This window comes from Scatophagus argus, chromosome 14, assembly GCF_020382885.2.
Source record: "Scatophagus argus isolate fScaArg1 chromosome 14, fScaArg1.pri, whole genome shotgun sequence".
In the NCBI taxonomy this organism is placed as follows: domain Eukaryota; kingdom Metazoa; phylum Chordata; class Actinopteri; family Scatophagidae; genus Scatophagus; species Scatophagus argus.
Genome location: NC_058506.1, coordinates 7,742,736 through 7,765,421, shown reverse-complemented (window position 1 = coordinate 7,765,421; position 22,686 = coordinate 7,742,736). Strand labels below are relative to the sequence as shown.

General features: G+C 41.6%; 1 protein-coding gene across 4 annotated transcripts in view; it reads left to right on the top strand.

The window, feature by feature from the left end:
* The first annotated feature begins 3,939 nt into the window (after positions 1–3,939).
* LOC124070843 (seizure protein 6 homolog) overlaps positions 3,940–22,686 on the top strand; it is an 87,820-nt gene continuing 69,073 nt past the window's right edge. For 3 of the 4 annotated variants that reach the window (XM_046411122.1, XM_046411121.1, XM_046411119.1), the window contains exon 1: positions 3,940–4,352. In XM_046411122.1, coding sequence (XP_046267078.1) covers positions 4,268–4,352 — 85 coding nt within the window. In that variant the 5' untranslated portion in view covers positions 3,940–4,267. The remainder of the gene's footprint in view (positions 4,353–22,686) is intronic. The other variant, XM_046411118.1, reaches the window with a different exon arrangement.

The window sequence follows — 22,686 nt, the reverse complement described above, 5'->3', positions numbered from 1 at the left end:
ACAACCATAATCAGTACTGACAAATGATTGCATTATATACCAGATACACATGTCTGTTAGCAATTGCATACTAAAATAAGTGAAAAAAAAAAAAATCTGCTTCCTTTTATCTGCTCCAGGCTTGATAAAATTTGACATATTTCACTGCAATACTCTGTGAAATGAAGCCTTGTGCTTGTGGTTAAATGAGAAGAACAAAACTGTAATGACACAAGCATGAACATCAAAAAGCTTCTTGCTGGCATTTAAATAATATAAACATTAAAAGAATAAATCCAACCTGAGAGCACGTGTGTATGAAATAAAACATTTTACAGTTGTAAAAAATGTGTAATGCATGTCTTTGAATGATGTTTTGTTGAAGAAAATTGCTTTAAAAAAAAAAACCTTGGAAGAAATCAGTACACATCCTTGATAATCTTGCACATAAAATCGTGCACAGTAAAACCAAGTATTATATTTTGATTGATCACACTTCTTTGAATGTTAATGTAAATAATTAGGACTTTTGAGTTGCATCAAATAAAGAAATATTAGGAGTTGCAAAATGGAGGATCCAAAATGCAGACACCAACACGAGGGAGAAGGTGAACAAGGAGACTTAAATAACTTACTCAAAAAGAAACAGGTGCAAACAAAAGGCACCTGGGAGTCCAGGTGAACACAATCAAGGTGGGGCAAACAACCAGAAAAGGAGGAAAAACAGACAAAGACAGGAAATGACAAGCTAAACCAGACACAAGGGGAGAAAAATTACAAAATAAAACAGGAAACCACTTACTTCAAACCTGACAAGAAAAATTATTACTAACTGTACCCATTACAATATGTGTTCATTTCTACTGCATCCTCTGATAATATCCCTCAGTTTCCGAGCCTGAATCTCTAGCTTCCTCCTTTCCTCTAACAATCTAATTGGTGTAGCCTAATGCAAGACAAACAGTAGTAAATCACAGTGAACAGTGAACAGATTTTGGGACAGTGCTTTAATTGTTAGCTGAAAGGGGTCGCGGTTTCCGCACTGTGAATGTAATGCACAATGATTAGCCCCGCATGCATTTGTGAGTCCTGTGACTGTGATATTGTCACTGTCTGTGACTGTAATATGGGCTGTAATTTGTAGGTTGTAATGCTATGTGGGTAGGGACCCACTGATAGCATTTGGCACACAGCCTTGCTTGGATGAAGCACTTAGCCGGGCCAGTCAATCTAAATATCACAGTGCTCTGAGTCACTAGGAGTGTGTTTGTTAGCTGAACATACTGTGTAATAATCAGTCCTTAGCTATCTAATGAACATTCATCATAAGACATTTTTTACATAATCCTGCCATCTTAGATTACCTTAATGCTTGTAAAGGCTTGCTGCCGATGTGTGCCTCATTACCTTGGTACATTGGTCATTTCATTTCAAGGGTCTGATTTTCATTAACTGCTCTGCCCCCCTACCCATTAGCAGAATGAAAGCTCGGCTGCAACCATCTGGCTGCCAACTAGACCTCAGGGCTGCTTTATGGCTCCACCGAGCTTCACTAAAGGGAAAGTTGCACTATTAGAGCCTTTTCTGAATCTGCCAAGGGGGAGTACGGGACGCAAGAAGTGTCCCATGCTTGGGGACGTGGAGGGAAACAGAGATAAGATAAATTTAGAAGAAAAAGGAGAAATTGGTGCAGTGACAGAGGGCGATGGACAGAGGCAAAGTGAGACAAAGTCAAATCAAACCAGGAAGAAATGTCAGCGTAATAAAGAACAAATAAAGGAGAATAAAGTTGAGAACGAAATGAGTCTGTGTGCAATGACGTGCATGATATTTCTGAAATAAAACTCACTAGGCAGTCGGGTCTTAAGGGCCAGAAGTGTGACAGAAAAGTGGGAGATTCATCCATCCACTGATGGTAACACATCAGTCACACTGTAGAACATTTTTACTACTCTACTATACCCCTTTTATTTTTAGAATGAATTTGGAAATAGAATTTGCTTACACATACTATTTCACTGTCTTCAATGAAGAATCTGATTCTCCTCCAGTACCTTTATTGCCCACTCCCATCTCCATCTCTATTCACACCTTCTAATTGCTTTTATTCTGATATACTGTTTTGCTCCGTCTCACACTACAGACTGCAGGTGAATGCAAATCAGCCTGCTGTATCTTCTTCTATTCAGGTAACAGATTGCAACACAACAGCCTTGAAAATCACCTGAAAAAGAAGATGCTTTTTTTTTGTGCTTATTTCTTTTTCGAGACTGTGAACAATCTCAGAATTTTACCCGTTATTGTTCATGCATCACTTACGCAAAAGTTACTGAATGGATCAACGTAATGTGGGCACACAGCAATTATTTTAGTGCCTATTAAGCCTCTTTTGATATGACAGGCTAATGTGACCTAGATAACTAAATAGGGTGTAAAGATAAGCAGAGTAGATAAGGGGAGAGCATATTTCATCCAACTTATCTTGGCAGTTATTTCTGAATAATCAGTTTTGTCATTCTCTGAGTTGATGATGAGATCATTAATTAATGAAATGAATAGTTTGTAGGGACTATTTGATGGTCAAACTTCGTCTGATTAACTGCTGTTACAAGAACAACTACGTAATACTTTATTGATCTTTTCACTGACTCAGGCTGTGCAGGGAGGTCAGAGGTCGGCCCCAGCCACACGACAGCAGCCCTTAAAGCTTGTAAGAGTTTGTGCTCATTGCTTCAGTTTGGTAACTTTTTGCCCATACAGGAGACTAAACCCAGGTCTTCCTGAAGGGTTCGTTTCATTGTTCGCTACATATTTGTCACAGTTTTGGCTAGTGCTGCTACAATGTCCAAATACTGTGGCCACTGGTTATACTTTAGCCGTGCAGTAACACATTTAAGATCCTCACTTTATTTATTGAAATAGAGTTCTTCGGCAAAGCACAGGCACACATTTGTGGCAAACTGAGATACAGCCCTGAGACATAAACTGAACTTAAAAAAGGGGGGAAAAGTGACCTAAGAGCATGGCATGATTTGTTCCAACACCTGAGGATTGTCTCACCTCAGGGCTCGTCATGCACAGCAGGGTCTGAGCTTTGCTGAGAATGGGACTAAAAAAAATCCACTCAGCTGCAATTCTGACTCATATGGGGCAAAAGCTGGTCACAATGATGAATGCTAAATTTAGGGTAAGAAATCAAAAGCAATGAAATCTTGTAGTGGTGTGGACAACAGCATACAAATATTACAAATATTTAAGATTTGCTTTTAAGGTCCAAACCTGAAACAGAAACCAATGATATAACTTTTTAAATAGTCTTTTATAATGATGTTGTATAAATGCATGGCTCTCCGTCTTGACTCTTGTATTACAATGCACTGCACTTTATCACAAATGATCAACTGCTCACTCATCATTGTCTCTTCCATGAAAAGGTGGGCTGATCCTCTTGACAGAGAAGAGTAGCACTGTGCATTTTTTTTTTAAATCTCTAAGTATGGCTGCTCTCTGATCACATTTGAATACACTGATGATTTGAGGTAGTTGTACCTGAAATCAAGCTGCATGTTCAAATACGGAACTGAAAACTGTCGATCTTGATGTGTACGTAGAAAGTGTGCTGTGAATGAGCCCTGCGTTTTTTCCTTCATGCTCTCCTGTGCACAGGTCCGTCTTGAAAAACAGGCAAGACCACTCAGTTTGTTGGTGCTTATCATCAGCGAGCCATAACAGCAGCACCCATTTTCTTTCCACGTGAGCCTGATTAGGACTATTTTGTTGATAAAATAAATAAATAAAAAAAATAGTGACAAAAACCTATAGATCTGACAGATGGCTGTGTCGAGCCAAAGGATGTACAGGCAATCCAAAGGGAGTGCAGAGAGTACAGTGCTCCCACCCCTCCGCCTCCACACACACACGGAACTTTGAGGAGGCTGTTCCAGCAGCTGACGCTAGGAGCTGTCCGCGGTGCTGAAGCCTCGGCTGCCGCCTGCTCACACAGCCAGGAATCCGCGTACTGAGCGTCCAAATTAAAACGAGACCTCCGCATTTCACTTGATTATTCTCGACTAGCGTCCCTCCGCCAATACACATAGGAAGCGCAACAGAAAGGCGCACGGCTGGGTTTCGCTTTTTTTTTCTTCTTCTTCTCTTCCCTCCACCCTCCACAGACGTTAAAATTCTCGCTTTGCTTGCTGTTGTTTTCTTTTAGCCTTGGAAGTAATTCTTTTTCAACACAAGGACGTGTTCTGTAGCTACGCGAAGAGCGAGCTCGACTTTAGTAGACATGTGCGTGAGACAAGACTGTCAGTTTATGAACCTCTTCGCGATTCTGGTTCTGGCTGCTGCCGTGGGCCAAATACACGGACAAGGTAAGAACTTGGGTCTCATACGTACTTTTGTGGGGATTGTTCCGTGGACTTCTTTCTGTCAAACTGTACGAAGCGAGGGTAGAGGTAGACTGCTGGGCAATGGAAGCAGGTTCACCACTGTCAGATCTACAAGTGTCTTCATTTAGGTGTGACCGTGTAACATAAAGATTGATTTGATAGTAACTTTACTGTTAGCTGTTTAAAATCTTAACAATCAAACAAAGTTTTTCTTTAATCTCAGGGGAAATTAAAATGTTGAATTAGAAGCAGGCACCAAATAAATTAAAATCCCATTTGACTCCTAATTACAAGTTAAAGATTTTCCCATTTTTCCCATTGGGTAAAATGTGTATGTAACAGTCATTTACATAACGGTTCGCTGTGGATCACATATCACAGAACACACACTCACATTTGGCCACAATGCATGAAGACAACCCATGCAGAAAAAAAGAACTTAATGAGACACAGACAAACTTAACACTATTTTGAACCATATTCAAACTAATGGGATGAATTTTCCAGTGACATGTTAGTAAACAGTCAGGAAGTACTCATTTGGGTAGTGAGTTCTGTGTGACAGACGGTGCTCGGTAATCAGACTCTAATCCTCAGGAATTGCTGAAGATTATTGACCAAGCTGTTTGACACAGTTGAGTGCTTGTGGAAGGATTTATGCACAGTGGCCTTGTCCTAATTATTTCACTATTGTGCATCTACCCTGTCTTTATCATTATAACTATGTTGGGCTGTGTTTCAACCAAGTGTCTGCACGGTTTTGCTGTCACATCTTTTTTTTTTTGTGATTTTTTTTTTTATCCCTTCTTTGTCAAGCTACTGGACATGCAGCAGACACAAGCTACCTCCAAGGCAGTGCATGTAGATACAGTTTGTCCTGTGTGCAGGGTGTGAGAGATGACTTGTGACTAAGGTGAACAAAATATGTCGGATTAAATGTGGAATGTAAATTAGAAATAAGAATTTTCATCCTTTTTTTTCTATGAACAGGACGTGTGTCTTAGTTGATACAAGAATCGTACTGTAACGCAGCCCTTTAGCATTAGGTCGACTAAAGTGCAATAAAGTAAATGCTTTTCCACATCCTGTTTTGATGAAGCCTTTTATGGCAACACATTCAACTGTGTTTATGTTTATGTGGGACGAGTGATGACTAAACAACGTAATAATTGTGAAAATGAATTCACTTCGCCTGGGCTGTTTGAGTCATTACATCTCAGTCCATAAAACGACCGAGGCGCAATTCTGGACGGGCGCCTGAAACAATATTTTACACAATCAACAAAACATCTCCTGATTGAATATAGTGGAGGAAAGGTGGTGTGTCGCTTCAGTGCTGAGTGTCAGAATCTGCAACAAACTGCAAATACATTTATTTGTGGTACAGTGTTACACCATCAGACGATATTTATATTGCTTAAATGTTTAATTAACTTGTTTCAGTAAACACACACTCAGGGATGGAGCGCAGTACATTAGTGCTTATTGTTGATTTATGAATTCATGAACGTTTTCAGTGTCACAATTGCACACACACCAAGAACACACCTGCACTTTTCACTCACTGCTCAAAACTGCTGGGAAAGAAAAAAAAAATTGTACAGTGCACTATTTTTTGAGCAAAATACAATTTAACAGCTTCCATTAGCAACTTCTCTGCTGTTGCTTCACCAGCAAATGTTCACATCTTAGCGAATTCCCCAAGGTGGGCCAGTTCAATTTTTAATCCTCCTGGTTGTGATGTTTTGGCACTGTGAGAAGTTCTGAATGTGTAAACATGTATGGGAATGAGTGAGGTTTTGTTTCACAAATGTCCTAATCCTTCATTTGTGGCACAGCCTGTTGTTGTGAACTTGCTTCTGTCTGTTACCTGGCAGGGAATACAAACACCCATCCATCTATTTCACTGTCAAGACCACAGGGAACGGAGACACTTAATTTAGGGAACTTTGCCATTATTTTCCCATTTGCAGTGTGCACATTCATTCGGTCATTTTCACTTAATCGTTTCGGTAATAAATGAAGCTTAAGGGTTCATTTGCAAAAACGGTTATCTCGGTTTTAATTTATTTCCCTAAATCATGTTTATTCTAGAGAATATCGATCAAACTGGTGTTGGTTTATGCATTTTATAAATTGTGTTTACCTGTTTTTAAAAGTGAATTGTGCAAATGTTGTCCTGAACTATTGGGTTATTTTTTCCTTTCATTCCAATTTGCATTGCTTCTTTTATTTTCTATTTGCAGATTGCAAATTCGGGTTGCTTTTGTAAATGGTGGCAAATTTCTAATAGTTGATCATGTATTATTGTACAGTACGTGCAATATAATGAAGTATTTAGGCACAGTGAAGAGACAATAGCCTGTACTGTGATGTTGTCTCTGTAGTCGCCAGGACTGTTTCACACCAAGCATTTAAAAAATTCAGTCAACATGAACAAAAATAATTGCTCAGTGTCTTTTTTGTTCTTTCTTTTTAATATTTCTTGATTTTTGTGGTTTAATTAATACTGTGTCAAAAATGTGCGAGCACACAGATTTAAGACCTTTTACACATTACAGAGAGCCTTTCTTGCAGTGTGTATCTTGGACAACATTTTAAGAGTCTGATATTTTGTATTGTATTTCTCAGACAGACAGAAAACCATTCAAATGACAGACTGAGATGATGCAAGAAATAAATACCCACTGATCAAATAAAAAATAATTGTTGCTGCATGCTTTCTATCACTTTAATTTTTCATGTTAATAAAAACATGTCATGAGTTCTTGAAGGACTATCAGTAAAAATCTTACTATAGCCTACACATTTAACTGCATAAACAAAAATAAAAATAAAATGGACAGCTGCTAAATCTGCACCATTCTTTCAATGAGGCAGTTGTGTTTTGGAAATGACTACTTCTATGTGGAGTTTGCTGTGTTTTGACATCCAAAAGACATTTAAGTCAAATGGTTTGTGATTCTGAAGTTACTACTAGTTATTTATCTCTCTGTGTTAGTCCATTAGAAATCAAATAATAAAACTAGAGTCTATCTAACTCCATAAATGGGTAAATAAAATGAATACATTCACTGATATAAAATAAAAACTCTCATTCAATGAGGATCAAATGAATGTTTGTGAATAGGTGAGGGATGTGCAGTGTGATAAATGAAGCGGCAGCAACCAGCAGAGTGCAACAAGTCCTACAGTAGTACTGAGTGAGAACGCCACAGGCCTTTAATTATCTCAGTACAAATCTCCAAGGGCCAAAGTGAAGCAACTTGTTATGAACATTAACCTGGATAGACAACCTGAAGGCAACAGCTTGAACCTATCTTAAGAAGTATCAATCCAATTAACACTCTAATATACAATATGTTATCAGATATCACTTTCACAGCGTTGGGTCAAATCAGATTTTGTACCAATGTCAAAGGAACATACACTGTATACATCTCGTCTATCATCCCAGTTTCTCAGGGGATACATATGTTGAAGCATTCCCAACATCTTCACTGTTCTATGAATGTGTGCTTCATTTTCGGTCTTTACAAAGCAGCTCAATAATAATTGAATTCTGTATTCGAATTAGAACATCTAATAAAACCCTGACAGATACTTAATAGCCAATCATGCTTCCATTCATTTTGGAGAGTTTTTTGTTGGCCCTACTGCTGCACATGAAGTCTTACACAATTTAATGGCATTCAACTGAGCCTATTATCTTTATGCTTACACATTATCTCTAACTGTTAACAATTAATTGTAATGATCTGGGAGTTGGAGAAAGGGATGTTTTATATATCCTAAAGCTCATTAAATGAGTTATGATCCTCCTTCTCGTTGACACTTTTCTCACTGACCTGCCACTGTCAGTTTCGGTATTGTGAATTTTGTAAGTCTTCATTGCTCCAGAACAAAGTTATTTGTCATATCTCATTTTGGATAAGCCCATTTTGGATCAGTATCTGACAAATGGTATTTATTATCATGGCAATTTAGATTGTATGAACTAACAATTTGGCAGCAATTCAGCATCCATCCACACAAAGAGAAACACTTTACTCATCCTGTTTAAGTCAAGATGAAACAAACTAAAACATTCCACTAATATGCTGTTTTAGGGTTGATTTCAGGTTATTACTGGATGAGGTGCATATTAAAGCTGCACCACTGACAGCAATAGAGGTGCTGAACTCACAGAGGGTGATTTCTGTGGGCTTGCTTTTGTATTGACACCTGTTACCACAGTGGAATGAAGTTCATTCATTTCATGTTTCATAAAAGCATTTTGCGTGCAGTAATTCAGCTCAAAGTAAGTCTCCCTGTTTGTCTCGCTAACATTACAGGTCAAAGCATCAGTTTTCTGTTTTCCGGCATAGGAGATGCTTTTCATATTCACAAATGTTCAAGAAAATTGCCAGGATCATTGGAATAAAGCTACATTTTTAGTGTAGGCTGTCGCTTTGAGACGGGCACTGGAAAAATCTGAACATCCTATAATTCCAGGGGAGGTAACAGAAATCATTCAACACCTGTTTGTTGGATTGCCAGTGATTAACTTCATCAAGGGCTATTCAGCATCTGTGGGCTGTCATAATTAGTTTAACTTTCCCAAGGCCTGTCAATGGTAAATGAGAGTCATTATGCCAGAATGCCCCTCTTCAAGGCTTGGCGCCTGCCTGCCTCAGCCCCTCTCTGTGCCCGTCTCGGTCTCTTTCACTGCCTCCTAGGTGGAGCTCACAGCTTGGCTGAATGCGACTCATTTTCAACTCTTCATGTGCAAATGCCTCTCACGCTCTGTGAGAATGTTCTATGCATCCTAATTTGAGTCATTGCCTCATATATTTTCTTCCTCAAAAGTGTGGGCTGTTATTTGTAGAAAGAAAAGAATAATTTTCCTTTCCTTTTGGATTGCATCACTGTTTTGCTTGGCATGGTTCTCCAACAGCTGGTTTTACCCTATTGAACATAAAGCCTGGTGTTCACACTAAATCAAGGCTGTACTTCAGCTAAATTTGCAGTTCATTATGAAAATTCAGATATAGAACAAAAAGTGGTTGGACAAATGGTTTCACACCCCCCATATCCTCTCTGTGTGGTCAAAATGCAGCTTCAGTTCAAAAAATAGGGCAAGCAGCCCTGTTATATGAATTCTGAAATAAGTATTTTTAATACCACTTTGTTTGTAAGGTTTTCTTTCACTTTTCACTTTTATTTAACATTTCAGGTTATGTTAAAGCAGACTCAGATGACTTTGGTTGGCATTCATTTGAACCATAGGAGCTGAACATTTCTTTTGGGGTAAACGAACTGATTTAATAAACTTCAAACTTATGAATAAACTCATGTATTTTGCTTATGCTCCAATACAAGGTAAATGATTGTGGTGTTGCAAACAGTATGTGAAAAAAAATATCCCATGTCGAAACTGTAACTGCCAATCACATATCAATGTCCGTAATGTGAAAATGTAAATTTAACATGTATATATTCTCATCAATATGTTCATTAATTACTTCTACTAATATCGGTACTACTACTAATAACAATGATAATAATAAGAATAATAACAATGAATAAATATTACTAATAATATGTGGAAATGTGCAAAGGCAGGTTGCATATGTGACATATTTGTAAGGATATAGTAACTTTATTTTAAAATATGTAAGTTAGTAATCCTTTTTTCATGAGAATTCAGTCCAAACTGCTTTCATGACATGCACCAGTATTGGAGCACAACAGTAAAGTCTTAACCGCACCAGACAGAAAAAAATCACAAACATTTTAATGCACCTCAAGGCCAAAAGACACAAAGTTTTATTCCAGGAAGAACTGCATCACATCTCTGTAGTTCCAGGACTGATGAAAGTATGACTAGCCTATAAATGACTGTTAGCATCACGTCATATGAGCAGATCCTCATGTACAGTCTTGCTTTAGCATGTTTGCTGCTAGCAGAAAGGCTAACTGTTTTCTCCATGTGCATACTATACTTGACTGACCAGCTCTTGTTGGACAGTTAGTGTGCTAGTGTTTGTATGCGTCAATCAATGTGCAGCAATTAATGAGTAAAGTTATTAGTCAGGTATCAGGAGTAAACCTGGAAAGGCTGGTATTAAATGAGCAACAAATTATGTGCTTCAGGAGTTTGTTTACCTTTTGACAACAGATGCCTCCTGTTGGCTTGAGGTTTTGAGTGTCATGTTGCTGTCCAATAGCATAATAATGGACTATGATTTGCGCAAGTGACCGAATCTGCTGTAACCTATCCAGTTGAAATGTCTATTTGGTGGGACTACACAACACAGGAGCACTACATGGTAGCTAGTTAAAGCTTCGGATCCATCGCTCACACATCTCGACACTGACCAACTATAACAGTTGATTAATGAAGCTTATATTTTAGTGTGTGCTTTTTTGGACTTTGCATGCATGTTTGTTGAACTAAGTGGGGCTGAACTGTTGCTGGGGGACAGTTGAGATTGAGGCACGGTGTTGACACCACACGTTTCTCCTCTTGTTTTCCTCAGTTACTCGTCCAGTTCTAATGTGTTCATTTACAGTTAAAAAAGAAGCAAGGCATCTTGGGTAGATTTAGCTTCAGTTTGAATCAACTTCAGCTTTAGCTTTATTAACTATTCTTAAACTAATCTTAAATAAGAAATGCAGGTATAACAATATACCATCATATACTTCTTAGTCATAATCATAGATCTTAGTCTCTATCCTATTTGTACAGTATACTGTATGACTTATTGACTTGTGGAATATTAATGTATATGTGCCATGTATATGACAATTTTAAAAAAGAGAATCTGCTGTGTGTGGTTTGCTATAAAGGAAGCAAACATAAATTAAAACTCTGTAGGTAAATATTAGTTTTGTATTAGCATGCTTTACTTGGGGGGAATGAAAAATACAAAGTTACACTAAAGCATTAGAAATATAAGAGCAGTATGTGCAGAGAGAGAGAGAGAAAAATGAAACTGGCCCTTTTCCTGTCCTATTTAGGTTTGACAGTTTGGATGGATCTGAAATGGCTTATTGCATTTGGATAATGACATCAGAGGTTTTCTCAACAGCCTGTGTTTTGTCTCAACAGTAATTTCTTGAGAGGTTTAAAGTAAAAGGTTTGCAATGAAATTGTCAACATGTATCCTCAGCAAAGGAGAAAACCCATAACTGCTGCACTTATGAAATCTCCCTCTCAAAGCAAAAGACTGAGGCAAAATTTCCAACAGGGAAGGCAATGAACTCTGTGCCACGCCAAATAGGGTGTCGCCATACGCATTTAATTTATTCCAAGTGACGAGTACCCCTCTAGCATAACCCTAAATGAAGAGATGTCTACTTTGTCAAGGCAGTGCATCTGTAGTTTACCTCTACCTGCTTTGCCTTTGGCCTCGCTCTTTATCGATCCACTGAAAAAAGAGTCGACATGGTTAGCTTTCCCCCAAGGCCAAGCCTCCTTTCCACACCTTTCACGCTCTACCTGTGCATGTACACAGCTCCCTAATCAGGACTGGCGTGTTTTGCGGCTGCAGTGGGGATGGCTCTCTGAAACGATTAGGCCTGGGGACAGCTCCAGCTCTCTTCCCCTCTTCTCCATGCCACATCCCATCTAGAAAGCATTTCATCTGTGGCAGTGGAAAGGCTTATGTGGGGTTGTAGAGAGCAGTGTGAAAAGCAGCAGGTAATAGGCTGTGTAATGTGTTTGGAGGAGTAGTTTTAGTATTCACAGTTAGTACTGACCTCTGGCAGGCTGAACCACCCCCACAGTAATTTCCTCTGAAAAGATGTAATTGAATTCATCAGGATGAGTAAACATATTATAAGTAGCAGTGAAAGATAACAATGTTGTGGATAGATCAAGGAAGGGGATAGTAGCTCCACCAGTAATTGAAAATGGTCGAAGACAAACACAAAGAAAGTGTGTACGATGCTGGGGAAAGTCATTGCATTTACTGTACAGCTCCAGCTTGTCTGCTTTTCACTCCACTGTGCTTCTACAAATGTCTTGATTTGATTCCCAAAGACATATGATTTGAAGTGCAAATACTACAAATGACAAGCTGACCACAAGATCGCCTAAAACACTGACTTCTTGCAGTGAAACAAACACCCGACTGAACTCAGTTTGAATCACTGGCTAAAATGAAGCATTTTATCCATTTCTAAGCATTTTGTATGGCTGATGTCTTTAGTCCAGACAATACAGACATAGAGCAGAGAGCCGCAATGTGACCGTGAGCCTTGTTCTCTGTAGTGAGATATATTAAAGTGGTGTCCCAGAGGACCTTTTGTATAATTTAGAGGTTCTAACATCGACCACCATCTTCAAAATATTGAACATTGTCAGTCCAAGCAAATGGCGGGTGGTCAGGCAATTGTCTGTCAGTTATAATGCAACCCTCTGCCTCCGCTTCTCTCCCGGTGATGGAGAGCCAGCTCATTGTGGCCATTCTCATCTGTCAAAGAACTGTACAGCCTGTAAAAGGAATTTACACCCTTAAGAATGGATTATTTAGCGGAGAGCAGCTGGAGCTCTGTTGGACCACGTCACTGACTGCTGGGCTATAGCTTTTCCAGGTCTCTGGATTTCTCACAATTCTTCAAGACAGTATGTGAAATAGATGGTGAAGCAATATTTAGTAACCTCCTAATAATGGAAAGCAAATAGAGTACCTTTGACAGGGACATGAAAATGTTGTAAAATAAAGAATTAAATATCTCTGTGAGGTGGATTGTCATGAAATCCACCTGCTGACTTCCTCTGATTTTCCTCTGGTGCCACCATGAGGTTTACATTTGTGGTTTTGAGTGAAATCTGTTGAAAGCGTTTGGATAGATGAGCATTAAACCACCATCACCAATACCGATTTCTCCAGTCTTTTGTTTAACTGTTTATGTTTGTGGTTTGTATCTGTTATCTTACTTTAATGTAAGGCCAGTAGAATTGCCTGGAAACAGATGTCTGCAGTCTGTATTTAAAGGCATGTGTGTATGTGTATATTGTCTATTGTTAAACCGCACTTCCTGGTTGCTTTCTGGTTGTGTTTGGCTGATTTGTGGAAGCAATTAAGCAGATTATTACTCGAGCTTTACACTTCATTGATAACTGTAATCAGTTCTTCATCAAATGATCACTGCATTCATGATCACTGCTCATTTCTCAACACTCTTCTGTCTTCCTGTAATTGATTGAAAGTGTTTATCACTTCCTCTGAATCCACAACACATAGACAAAATAAAAAAAATGTTAAAATAAATCCTTATCTGACTTCTCATTTAACCCAGAAATCAGTTCTCAAACAAGAGGGAGAGGATGTATTTCAGTCCAAGATGCCTGACTGTGTGTGTGTGTGCTACAAAGGATTAAATCTGAATTATGAGGGCAAACAGAGGAAAGAAATTCTGACAGCGGGGGATGATCCTGGACTTTGACACAGTATGTACATGGTAAAATGAAGTATTCAGAGAGGGGAAATAGGCTTATTTATTTATATTATAATGCCACTGTAGGGGATCTCTTTACACAAGTGTTGTCATTCCTTTAAAGGAAATATGAGAATAGCCTTCCATCAATAGTAAGTCTGGGAGAATCGTACTGCAATATTACGTTAATGTGATTATGCTATGCATTATTACAGTCAGATATGTTAACACCTTAACCTAAGCATGGACTGCAGGTGTTACAGCTGCACAATTATTGCCCTGATCAGATCAGCATGTCCATTTGCTCCTCAGGGATGTAATCCCTTGCATCACAGAAAGGTAACTTTCAATTTTTGAATGGTTCATGTGATTAAGCGATAAAAACATACTGAAGCAATTTTATATTGCCTTACTACATTCTCTTCATACATGATTCAGTGTAAATGATGTAAACAGACAGTATGTAGGATCAGGCCTAGGAAGTGAAATCACTCAGCTGCTTTGGGGAATCATAACTGCATCTTACATCATCCACATTTATGGCCAAGGCAAGAAAAAAGAAAGAAAAAGAAAATACATGACACATCTCCACAGACGTGAAAAAGCAGAAAAGCAGTTGTCACACTTTTGAACCCAATTTTGCACCAAGCAGGCAGCTGACGTACAGAACTTGAAGTGACACAAACTTCACTGTGAACTTGCAAAGAAAGAAAAAAAAAAAACCCCAACAGAAATACACAGTTAGTCAAAAGGTAATGACAGAAAACAAACAGGTAGACAGAAGCAAACAAGAGAACTGGAACAACTAAGGTGAGCTGATAAAAAAGGGCTGTAATGAGGAGCAGCTGGTGAGGCAGGCAGCAGGTCACCAAGGCTGATGAGGGCACGAGCTGCAGGTGTGCAGGACAGAGGAACACACTGATGACATGTGGTGCACAGGTGAGGAATGGGCCTTTTTGAAATGTAAGTGGGAAAAGCAAAAAAAACCAAAAACCCCAAAAAACCCCAAAACATAAATAATAACAATGATGACTCAAACCAGGGCAAGCCTGTCCCTTTATATTAATGATGGTTAAATTCCATTTAGCTGCTTCAGTTTCTGGGTCCTGTTATTATGCATGTTGGGTCACTGTCACACTGATATGGCTCACTGGGACACATAGAGCAGAGCCATTGTGAGATTTATTTGTAACACCTGTGCTTTTCCTACAAGTTAAAATGTGAAACAAGCCTGTTGCTTCCATTAGTTCCCTGGACACTAAATATTTCCCTCACCTCACTGCAACTTTACTAAAACCCAAGCCTGACACTAACCCTAACCTTAAAGAAATAATTTAACATTTTTTGGGTACATGTAAGAGGGTTGATACCAATCTAATGTTTGTATGCATGTAAAAAATTTGAATCTACCATCTGGATAGTTAGATAGTCAGATAGTTAGCTTATGTAAGCAAAAAGATGGGAACCAGGGTTAACAGCTAGACAAGTTTAATCAAAATTTAAAAATAATTACATCAAATGCCCCCCTCTGATACTCTCCAACTGACATAATATATCTCAGTTTTATCTGTGCATAAATGTGTAAAAATTGCAAAAAATGGTTTGTTTGTTTTTTTTTAATATTATGTTCTGTTGTGCTAAGCCAAGTCAGCCCTTTTGCCACCAGTTTTGTATTTAGTATACAAACAAAAAAAGTGGCATAGATATTCTCATCAAGAAAGCTAATAAGCAGATCTCCCAAAAACTAACAATGGACCGAGTCTAAAATTCCATGGTTTGTCTTGTAGGGAACAGATTTTTTTGCCCCCAAATGGGAGATGAATCCTCATTATTTGACTGTGTGAAGTGAATTTTTGGTCCCAACATGATTAATACGAGTTTGCACACAGAGACAGAAGCACAGAGAAAGAAAGAGAGGAAACAGGCAGACATCAACAAAACATTATGTGAAATGCTGGCTAACTGAACTGTAAACATCAATTACTCTCTTCGCTGCAAATATTCTAAACATGCATCAACAAACTTAATGGTGATATTTGTGTCCAAGTTAACGGGTAATAGCTAATCACATCGGTGATTTGTAGACGTGAGGTAAACTGAAGATAAGTTAATGCTTCATCTGAAACCATGTTTAATCACTTAGCCCAACTAAGTATTTATTAATTTCTCATCAGACAACAATAAACTAGTGTAACTTTGGTTCAACAAGAGAGGATGCTGTCACTTTCGGGCCATTCTCTTTACTGCAGCAGGGCAGAAACACAATTGGAACAGGCCAGTTCTCGAACAAGAGTATATCTCAATCTATCTAATGCTTTTGAACCCCAGGATAGAATCTACAAAGAGAAATAAACCCAGAACCTACTTGCTGTGAGGCAACATTGCTAACCACAGTGCCATGCTGTGCTGCCTTGACATGCACAAGTTGATGGTTTTCTCTCTGTTCTTATATCAAGGATAATAGACAACACTTAAATAGCACAATTCCCTTGCCCTGAGAAACCCCATGTGTCTGCCCCTCATAGTGTGTATATTGTAATGATTACAGGTTTTAAGAGACTATGTGAATAGAACCAAAGAAAATGCCTCTGATTTATCTTTTTTAGAAGACAAGCTCTAAGCTCTCCTCCTGTTTTTTTTTTCACTCTCAACATGAGCAGCATCGTAAACACATTTTCTGCTCTTTTAGTGGAGCCTGGAGTCCTCAGGAACAGAAAAACCCAGATGTTTCTCCGAAACCAGCATGGGAAAAGGAGGGAAAATATTCAGTGAGAGATCATCTGTTGGCATTTTTGTGCGAGTGTCCATGTTGCTACCAACCACTCTTACGCTTCTTGAGTTTTTCCCAATTCTATTTTTGTGTTTTGTATGAAATGTTCTCCCACATCTGGTGTTTTTCATCAGAATGAAATGAATAAAACGAATTTGTGTGTGTGAGGACAGCTGTTGAAATAATGACTGGGTTAGACTCAAACAGTCTGTCTTGCACAGTGTCTGCCTCTTATTATCTCCACACACAGGGAGACACTGATTTCTTTTGTACTGGTTGTTTTCAAAAATATGTTTCTGATTTTTCCCTGCACTACATTCAGAGTAAGACTGAAGAACATGTACACAGCATAGCATAAAAATCGCACATTTCACATTGAGAGGAGTCAAAAATCTTCAGTGACATTACAGCTGTGAGGGTATATCCTGTGTTTTCATAGCAAGAATTGTGCCTCAACAAGGTAGCATGTTATAAACAATTTGACTAGGTGGGTACAAAAGTGTGAGCAGAGTTCCAGAGACAGGGAGGGAAGTGAAAGCAAAGTAGTGGGGAAACTTCTCCCCATCTTTTTTAAATTAGGGAAAACATTAGATACATCATTAAATTGTTACTTGAATCCAGAGTGTCCATCTGTCCATCAGGGCCCAAAATCCCAACCCTGATTCATCAGTGTTTTCATTCATAGTATCTTAATGGATCCTGACCGGACAAGTGTCATGTTATTTCATGCCAAGGTGTGTGACAATAAGAAGGACAGTGGCTAAGTAGCATGCCAGTGTCACTGGCCGTTTCTGCTCGGAGCTGACATGTTTGTGTTTGTCTGAGCTTATTGTGTGTCCCCGTCAAAGCAGTTCCCTCAAGAGAGTCAACAAATATAGACAAGGTTTTAGCAAAGCTGGAAAAAAAATTCCCATCACAAAGTGCACCACTTGGCTCCAGCGCAATTACTTTCTGTAAATGAAGCTCAGTCTGTCCTGTGAGTCGCTCACGCTCTGTGCAGGCGGTTTGCACATACACTGTGTCAACAAAGCAGCACGGCTCTCTGTTTGGAAGGTGTGAGGCTGTTTACCTTTGTTGCTGTGTGGATTGATGAGGTGGCTGAGGCAGAGGCAGGGGCATGATGTGAATAGTTGGAGTATTACTGTGGAAAGAGGTGTTTCCCCTCGGAGGCGGCTAACCGAGTTTGACAAAGCTGTTTCTGCTGAGATGCTGTAGGGACGCTCGCTGCCCCCCCTCCAGGAGCATGGGCTCTGCATGTGGATGCACATTTGAAGTAGAGATGAAAGGTAATGCAGAGACAAGTGGCGGGAGGAAGCTTCCAGAAACATCGTTTAAACAGCGGATTTCAGCTTTTAGCATGTTTTATACTTTAGTAGCATGGAGAGAACATGAGATAAGGCGTGGTTTGACTTTCAGGGAGCTTTAGCAGATTGATTCTATGGTCCATGTGATATTTTCTGTATCTGTAATTTTGCCCCAGCCAGAATTATAATTTTAGATACTGAGGGATTTCCTTTCAATATACTACACAAAAATGAGAAAGAAAAAATCTACACATGTTGAAAACTGAGGAAGACTGCTTCATTCAGTCGACTTCAAAACAGTCAGCACTGTTTATTTACTGGGCACGTTGATTTCTTCTTCAGTCTATTGGCCCGCAATAGATTCTCTCCGAGTCTTTTTCTTCTTGTTAGACTGTTGATCAGTTGTGTTGTTTTGGGACTGCTTATTTGGATGGCACACAGCCATCCCTATGGCTTTTAAAGGGGACAACCACTATATGATCTTTACACAGCTTCAGCTACCAAGGAAATTGGATTAAACATCTGCTGTCATTTTGAAGTCATTTTATACTGCTGCCTTTTCTTTTATTGTCTGTACGTGCACTCTCTTTCTCAGTATCACTTGCCATTAGTAAGGGTGCTTTGTGCCTTCCCCATCCCCCACTGAGCTGCATTCAACTGTAAATAAAAGTAGAGATGAGATATAACTGATTTGTCACCATATAATCCAGTGGGTGTTGCAAGCTCACATTTCATTTCACAGCACAAAGCAAAGACTGTTAAGGTTTAACATTTTTTCAGTCTTTTTTACATTTTAAAACTGACATGCAACTAGCAAACTGAAATGTACTCTAATTTGGGTGTAATGAACACTATTAAATTACTGTAGCACTTTTATTTGATCTTATCACAAGAAAAATATTTGTCTTTTGACTTTAATATGCCCCTCTATTTGTTTGCCTTAGATAACAAAAGATACAAAAAGACTCACACTGTATTTTGTTAAGATTTCAGCCTTATTTTGAAATATATTTACTTATCAGTGATGGTTCAACTTCTAAAACAACTGTGAATATAAAGTTGACGTTTGGCATTTTATCCTCATAGCCACTGAGTGACCTTTTTTCTTTGCTGAGAGGAAACAGAGGAGAGGTGATGGAGACAAACTTAGCTTTCTTGAGCAGCTGAACATGCATAATAATCTAGCCTGCTGTTAATAAATGACTTCAAAATTTGAGTAATATTTTCAAACATCTCCTCCTTGAACCGCCACCTTAACGTGGTGGAGGGGTTTGAGTACCTGAGTGATCCTAGGGGCTATGTTGTCGGGGGCTTAAGCCCCTGGTAGGGTCTCCCAAGGCAAACAGGTTCTAGGTGACAGGTCAGACAAAGAGCGGTTCAGAAGCCCCAGATGAAAGAAAAAACAGCAAGGATGTGTACGTCGCCCGGATTGGCGTTACCGGGGCCTCACCCTGGAGCCAGGCCTGGGGTTGGGGCTCGCAGGCGAGCGTCTGGTGGCCGGGTCTCCGCCCACGGGACCCGGTCGGGTACAGCCCGAAGAAGCGACGTGGGCCCGCTCTCTCGTAGGCCCACCACCCGCGAGAGGGTTCAGAAGGGGCCGGTGCAATGTGGTTTGGGCGGCAGCTGTGGACGGGGATCCCAGCGACCCAAACCCCGGACAAAAACTCTAGCTATGGGGACATGGAATGTCACCTCACTGGGGGGGAAAGAGCCCGAGCTTGTGCAGGAAATTGAGCGGTACCGGCTAGAGATAGTCGGGCTCACTTCCACGCACAGCCTGGGCTCTGGAACCCAACTCCTGGAGAGAGGCTGGACTCTCTTCTACTCTGGAGTTGCCCATGGTATGAGGCGGCGAGCTGGTGTGGGCTTGCTCATAGCCCCCCAGCTTAGCCGCCATGTGTTGGAGTTCTCCCCGGTGAACGAGAGAGTCGTTTCCCTACGCCTTCAGGTTGGGGATAGGTCTCTCACTGTTGTTTCGGCCTATGGGCCAAACAGCAGTGCAGAGTACCCGGCTTTCTTGGAGTCCCTGGGAAGGGTACTGGAATGTGCTCCGACCGGGGACGCCATAGTTCTACTGGGGGACTTCAATGCCCACGTGGGCGACGACAGTGATACCTGGAGGGGCGTGATTGGGAGGAACGGCCTCCCTGATCTGAATCCGAGTGGTGTTCTGTTGTTGGACTTCTGTGCTAGTCACAGTTTGTCCATAACGAACACTATGTTCAAGCATAAGGATGTCCATCGGTGCACATGGCACCAGGACACCCTGGGCCGGAGGTCAATGATCGACTTTGTGGTTGTGTCATCTGGCCTTCGGCCATATGTCTTGGACACTCGGGTGAAGAGAGGGGCTGAGCTGTCCACCGATCACCACCTGGTGGTGAGTTGGATCCGCTGGTGGAGGAGGAAGCCGGACAGACTTGGCAGACCCAAACGTGTTGTGAGGGTCTGCTGGGAACGTCTGGCGGAACCCTCTGTCAGAGGGGTTTTCAACTCACACCTCCGGGAGAACTTTGACCAGATTCCGAGGGAGGCTGGGGACATTGAGTCCGAGTGGACCATGTTTTCCACCTCCATTGTGGAAGCTGCTGCTCGGAGCTGTGGCCGTAAGGTCTCTGGTGCCTGTCGTGGCGGCAATCCCCGAACCCGGTGGTGGACACCGGAAGTAAGGGATGCCGTCAGGCTGAAGAAGGAGTCCTATCGAGCATGGTTGGCTTGTGGGACTCCTGAGGCAGCTGACGGGTATCGGAGGGCCAAGCGTGCGACAGCCCGAGCGGTTGCGGAAGCAAAAACTCGGGTCTGGGAAGAGTTTGGGGAGGCCATGGAGGAGGACTATTGGTCGGCCTCGAGGAAATTCTGGCAAACCATCCGGCGCCTCAGGAGGGGGAAGCAGTGCCCTGCTAATACTGTTTACAGTGGAAGTGGGGAGCTGCTGACTTCGACTGGGGATATTGTCGGAAGGTGGAAGGAATACTTCGAGGACCTCCTCAATCCTGCTGACGTGTCTTCCGTTATGGAAGCAGAGGCTGAGGACCTTGAGGCGGGTCCATACATTGCCCAAGCTGAAGTCACTGAGGTAGTTGGGAAGCTCCTCGGTGGCAGAGCTCCGGGTGTGGATGAGATTCGTCCTGGGTACCTTAAGGCTCTGGATGTTGTGGGGCTGTCTTGGCTGACACGACTCTGCAACATCGCATGGCAGTCAGGGACAGTGCCCTTGGACTGGCAGACTGGGGTGGTGGTCCCTCTTTTTAAGAAGGGGGACCGGAGGGTGTGCTCCAATTACAGAGGGATCACACTCCTCAGCCTCCCCGGGAAAGTCTATGCCAGGGTACTGGAGAGGAGAATCCGGCCGATAGTCGAACCTCGGATCCAAGAGGAACAATGCGGTTTTCGTCCTGGTCGTGGAACACTGGACCAGCTCTATACCCTCCGCAGGGTGCTTGAGGGTTCATGGGAGTTTGCCCAACCGGTCCACATGTGTTTTGTGGACTTGGAGAAGGCATTCGACCGTGTTCCCCGTGGCATCCTGTGGGAGGTGCTCTGGGAGTATGGGGTCCGGGGTCCTTTGCTAAGGGCTGTGCGGTCTCTGTACTCTCGGAGCAGGAGCTTGGTCCGCATTGCCGGCAGTAAGTCGGACCTGTTCCCAGTGCATACTGGCCTCCGGCAGGGCTGCCCTTTGTCACCGGTCCTGTTCATTATTTTTATGGACAGGATTTCTAGGCGCAGCCAGGGGCCGGAGGGTGTCTGGTTTGGGAACCACAGGATTTCATCTCTGCTTTTTGCGGATGATGTTGTCCTGTTGGCTTCTTCAGTCCAGGACCTTCAGCGTGCGCTGGGGAGGTTCGCAGCCGAGTGCGAAGCAGCTGGGATGAGAATCAGCACCTCTAAATCCGAGGCCATGGTTCTCAACCGGAAAAAGGTGGTCTGTCCCCTTCAGGTTGGAGGAGAGTTCCTGCCTCAAGTGGAGGAGTTTAAGTATCTCGGGGTCTTGTTCACGAGTGAGGGAAGATGGGAGCGTGAGATTGACAGGCGGATTGGTGCAGCGACAGCAGTAATGGGGTCGTTGTACCGGCCCGTCGTGGTGAAGAGAGAGCTGAGCCGCAAGGTGAAGCTCTCAATTTACCAGTCAATCTACGTTCCTACCCTCACCTATGGTCATGAACTTTGGGTCATGACCGAAAGAACGAGATCTCGGATACAAGCGGCTGAAATGAGCTTTCTCCGCAGGGTGGCGGGGCGCTCCCTTAGAGATAGGGTGAGGAGCTCTGTCACCCGGGAGGAGCTCGGAGTAGAGCCGCTGCTCCTCCACATCGAAAGGAGCCAGTTGAGGTGGCTCGGGCATTTGTTCCGAATGCCCCCTGGACGCCTTCCCGGGGAGGTGTTCCGGGCATGCCCCACCGGGAGGAGGCCCCGAGGAAGACCCAGGACACGCTGGAGGGACTATGTCACTCAGCTGGCCTGGGAACGCCTTGGGGTCCACCCGGAAGAGCTGGAGGAAGTGTCTGGGGAGAGGGAAGTCTGGGTATCCCTGCTCAAGCTGCTGCCCCCGCGACCCGGTCCCGGATAAAGCGGAAGAAGATGGATGGATGGATGGATTTTCAAACATTATCGTTAAAAATGATGATAGTAAAAATGATCCATGGTTTTTTCCATTTTCTCTGCTTTAAATGAAATGTTCAACATACAAAATGTAACTTGAACTCAGCAAACAAAAATGTTAAGAGTCTCTCGCTGTACAAAAGTACAGAAAACAGTTGAGTCCATATATTTTTTTCATATTGTTTAAATTTTATGAATGTATTATGATCATCTCTCA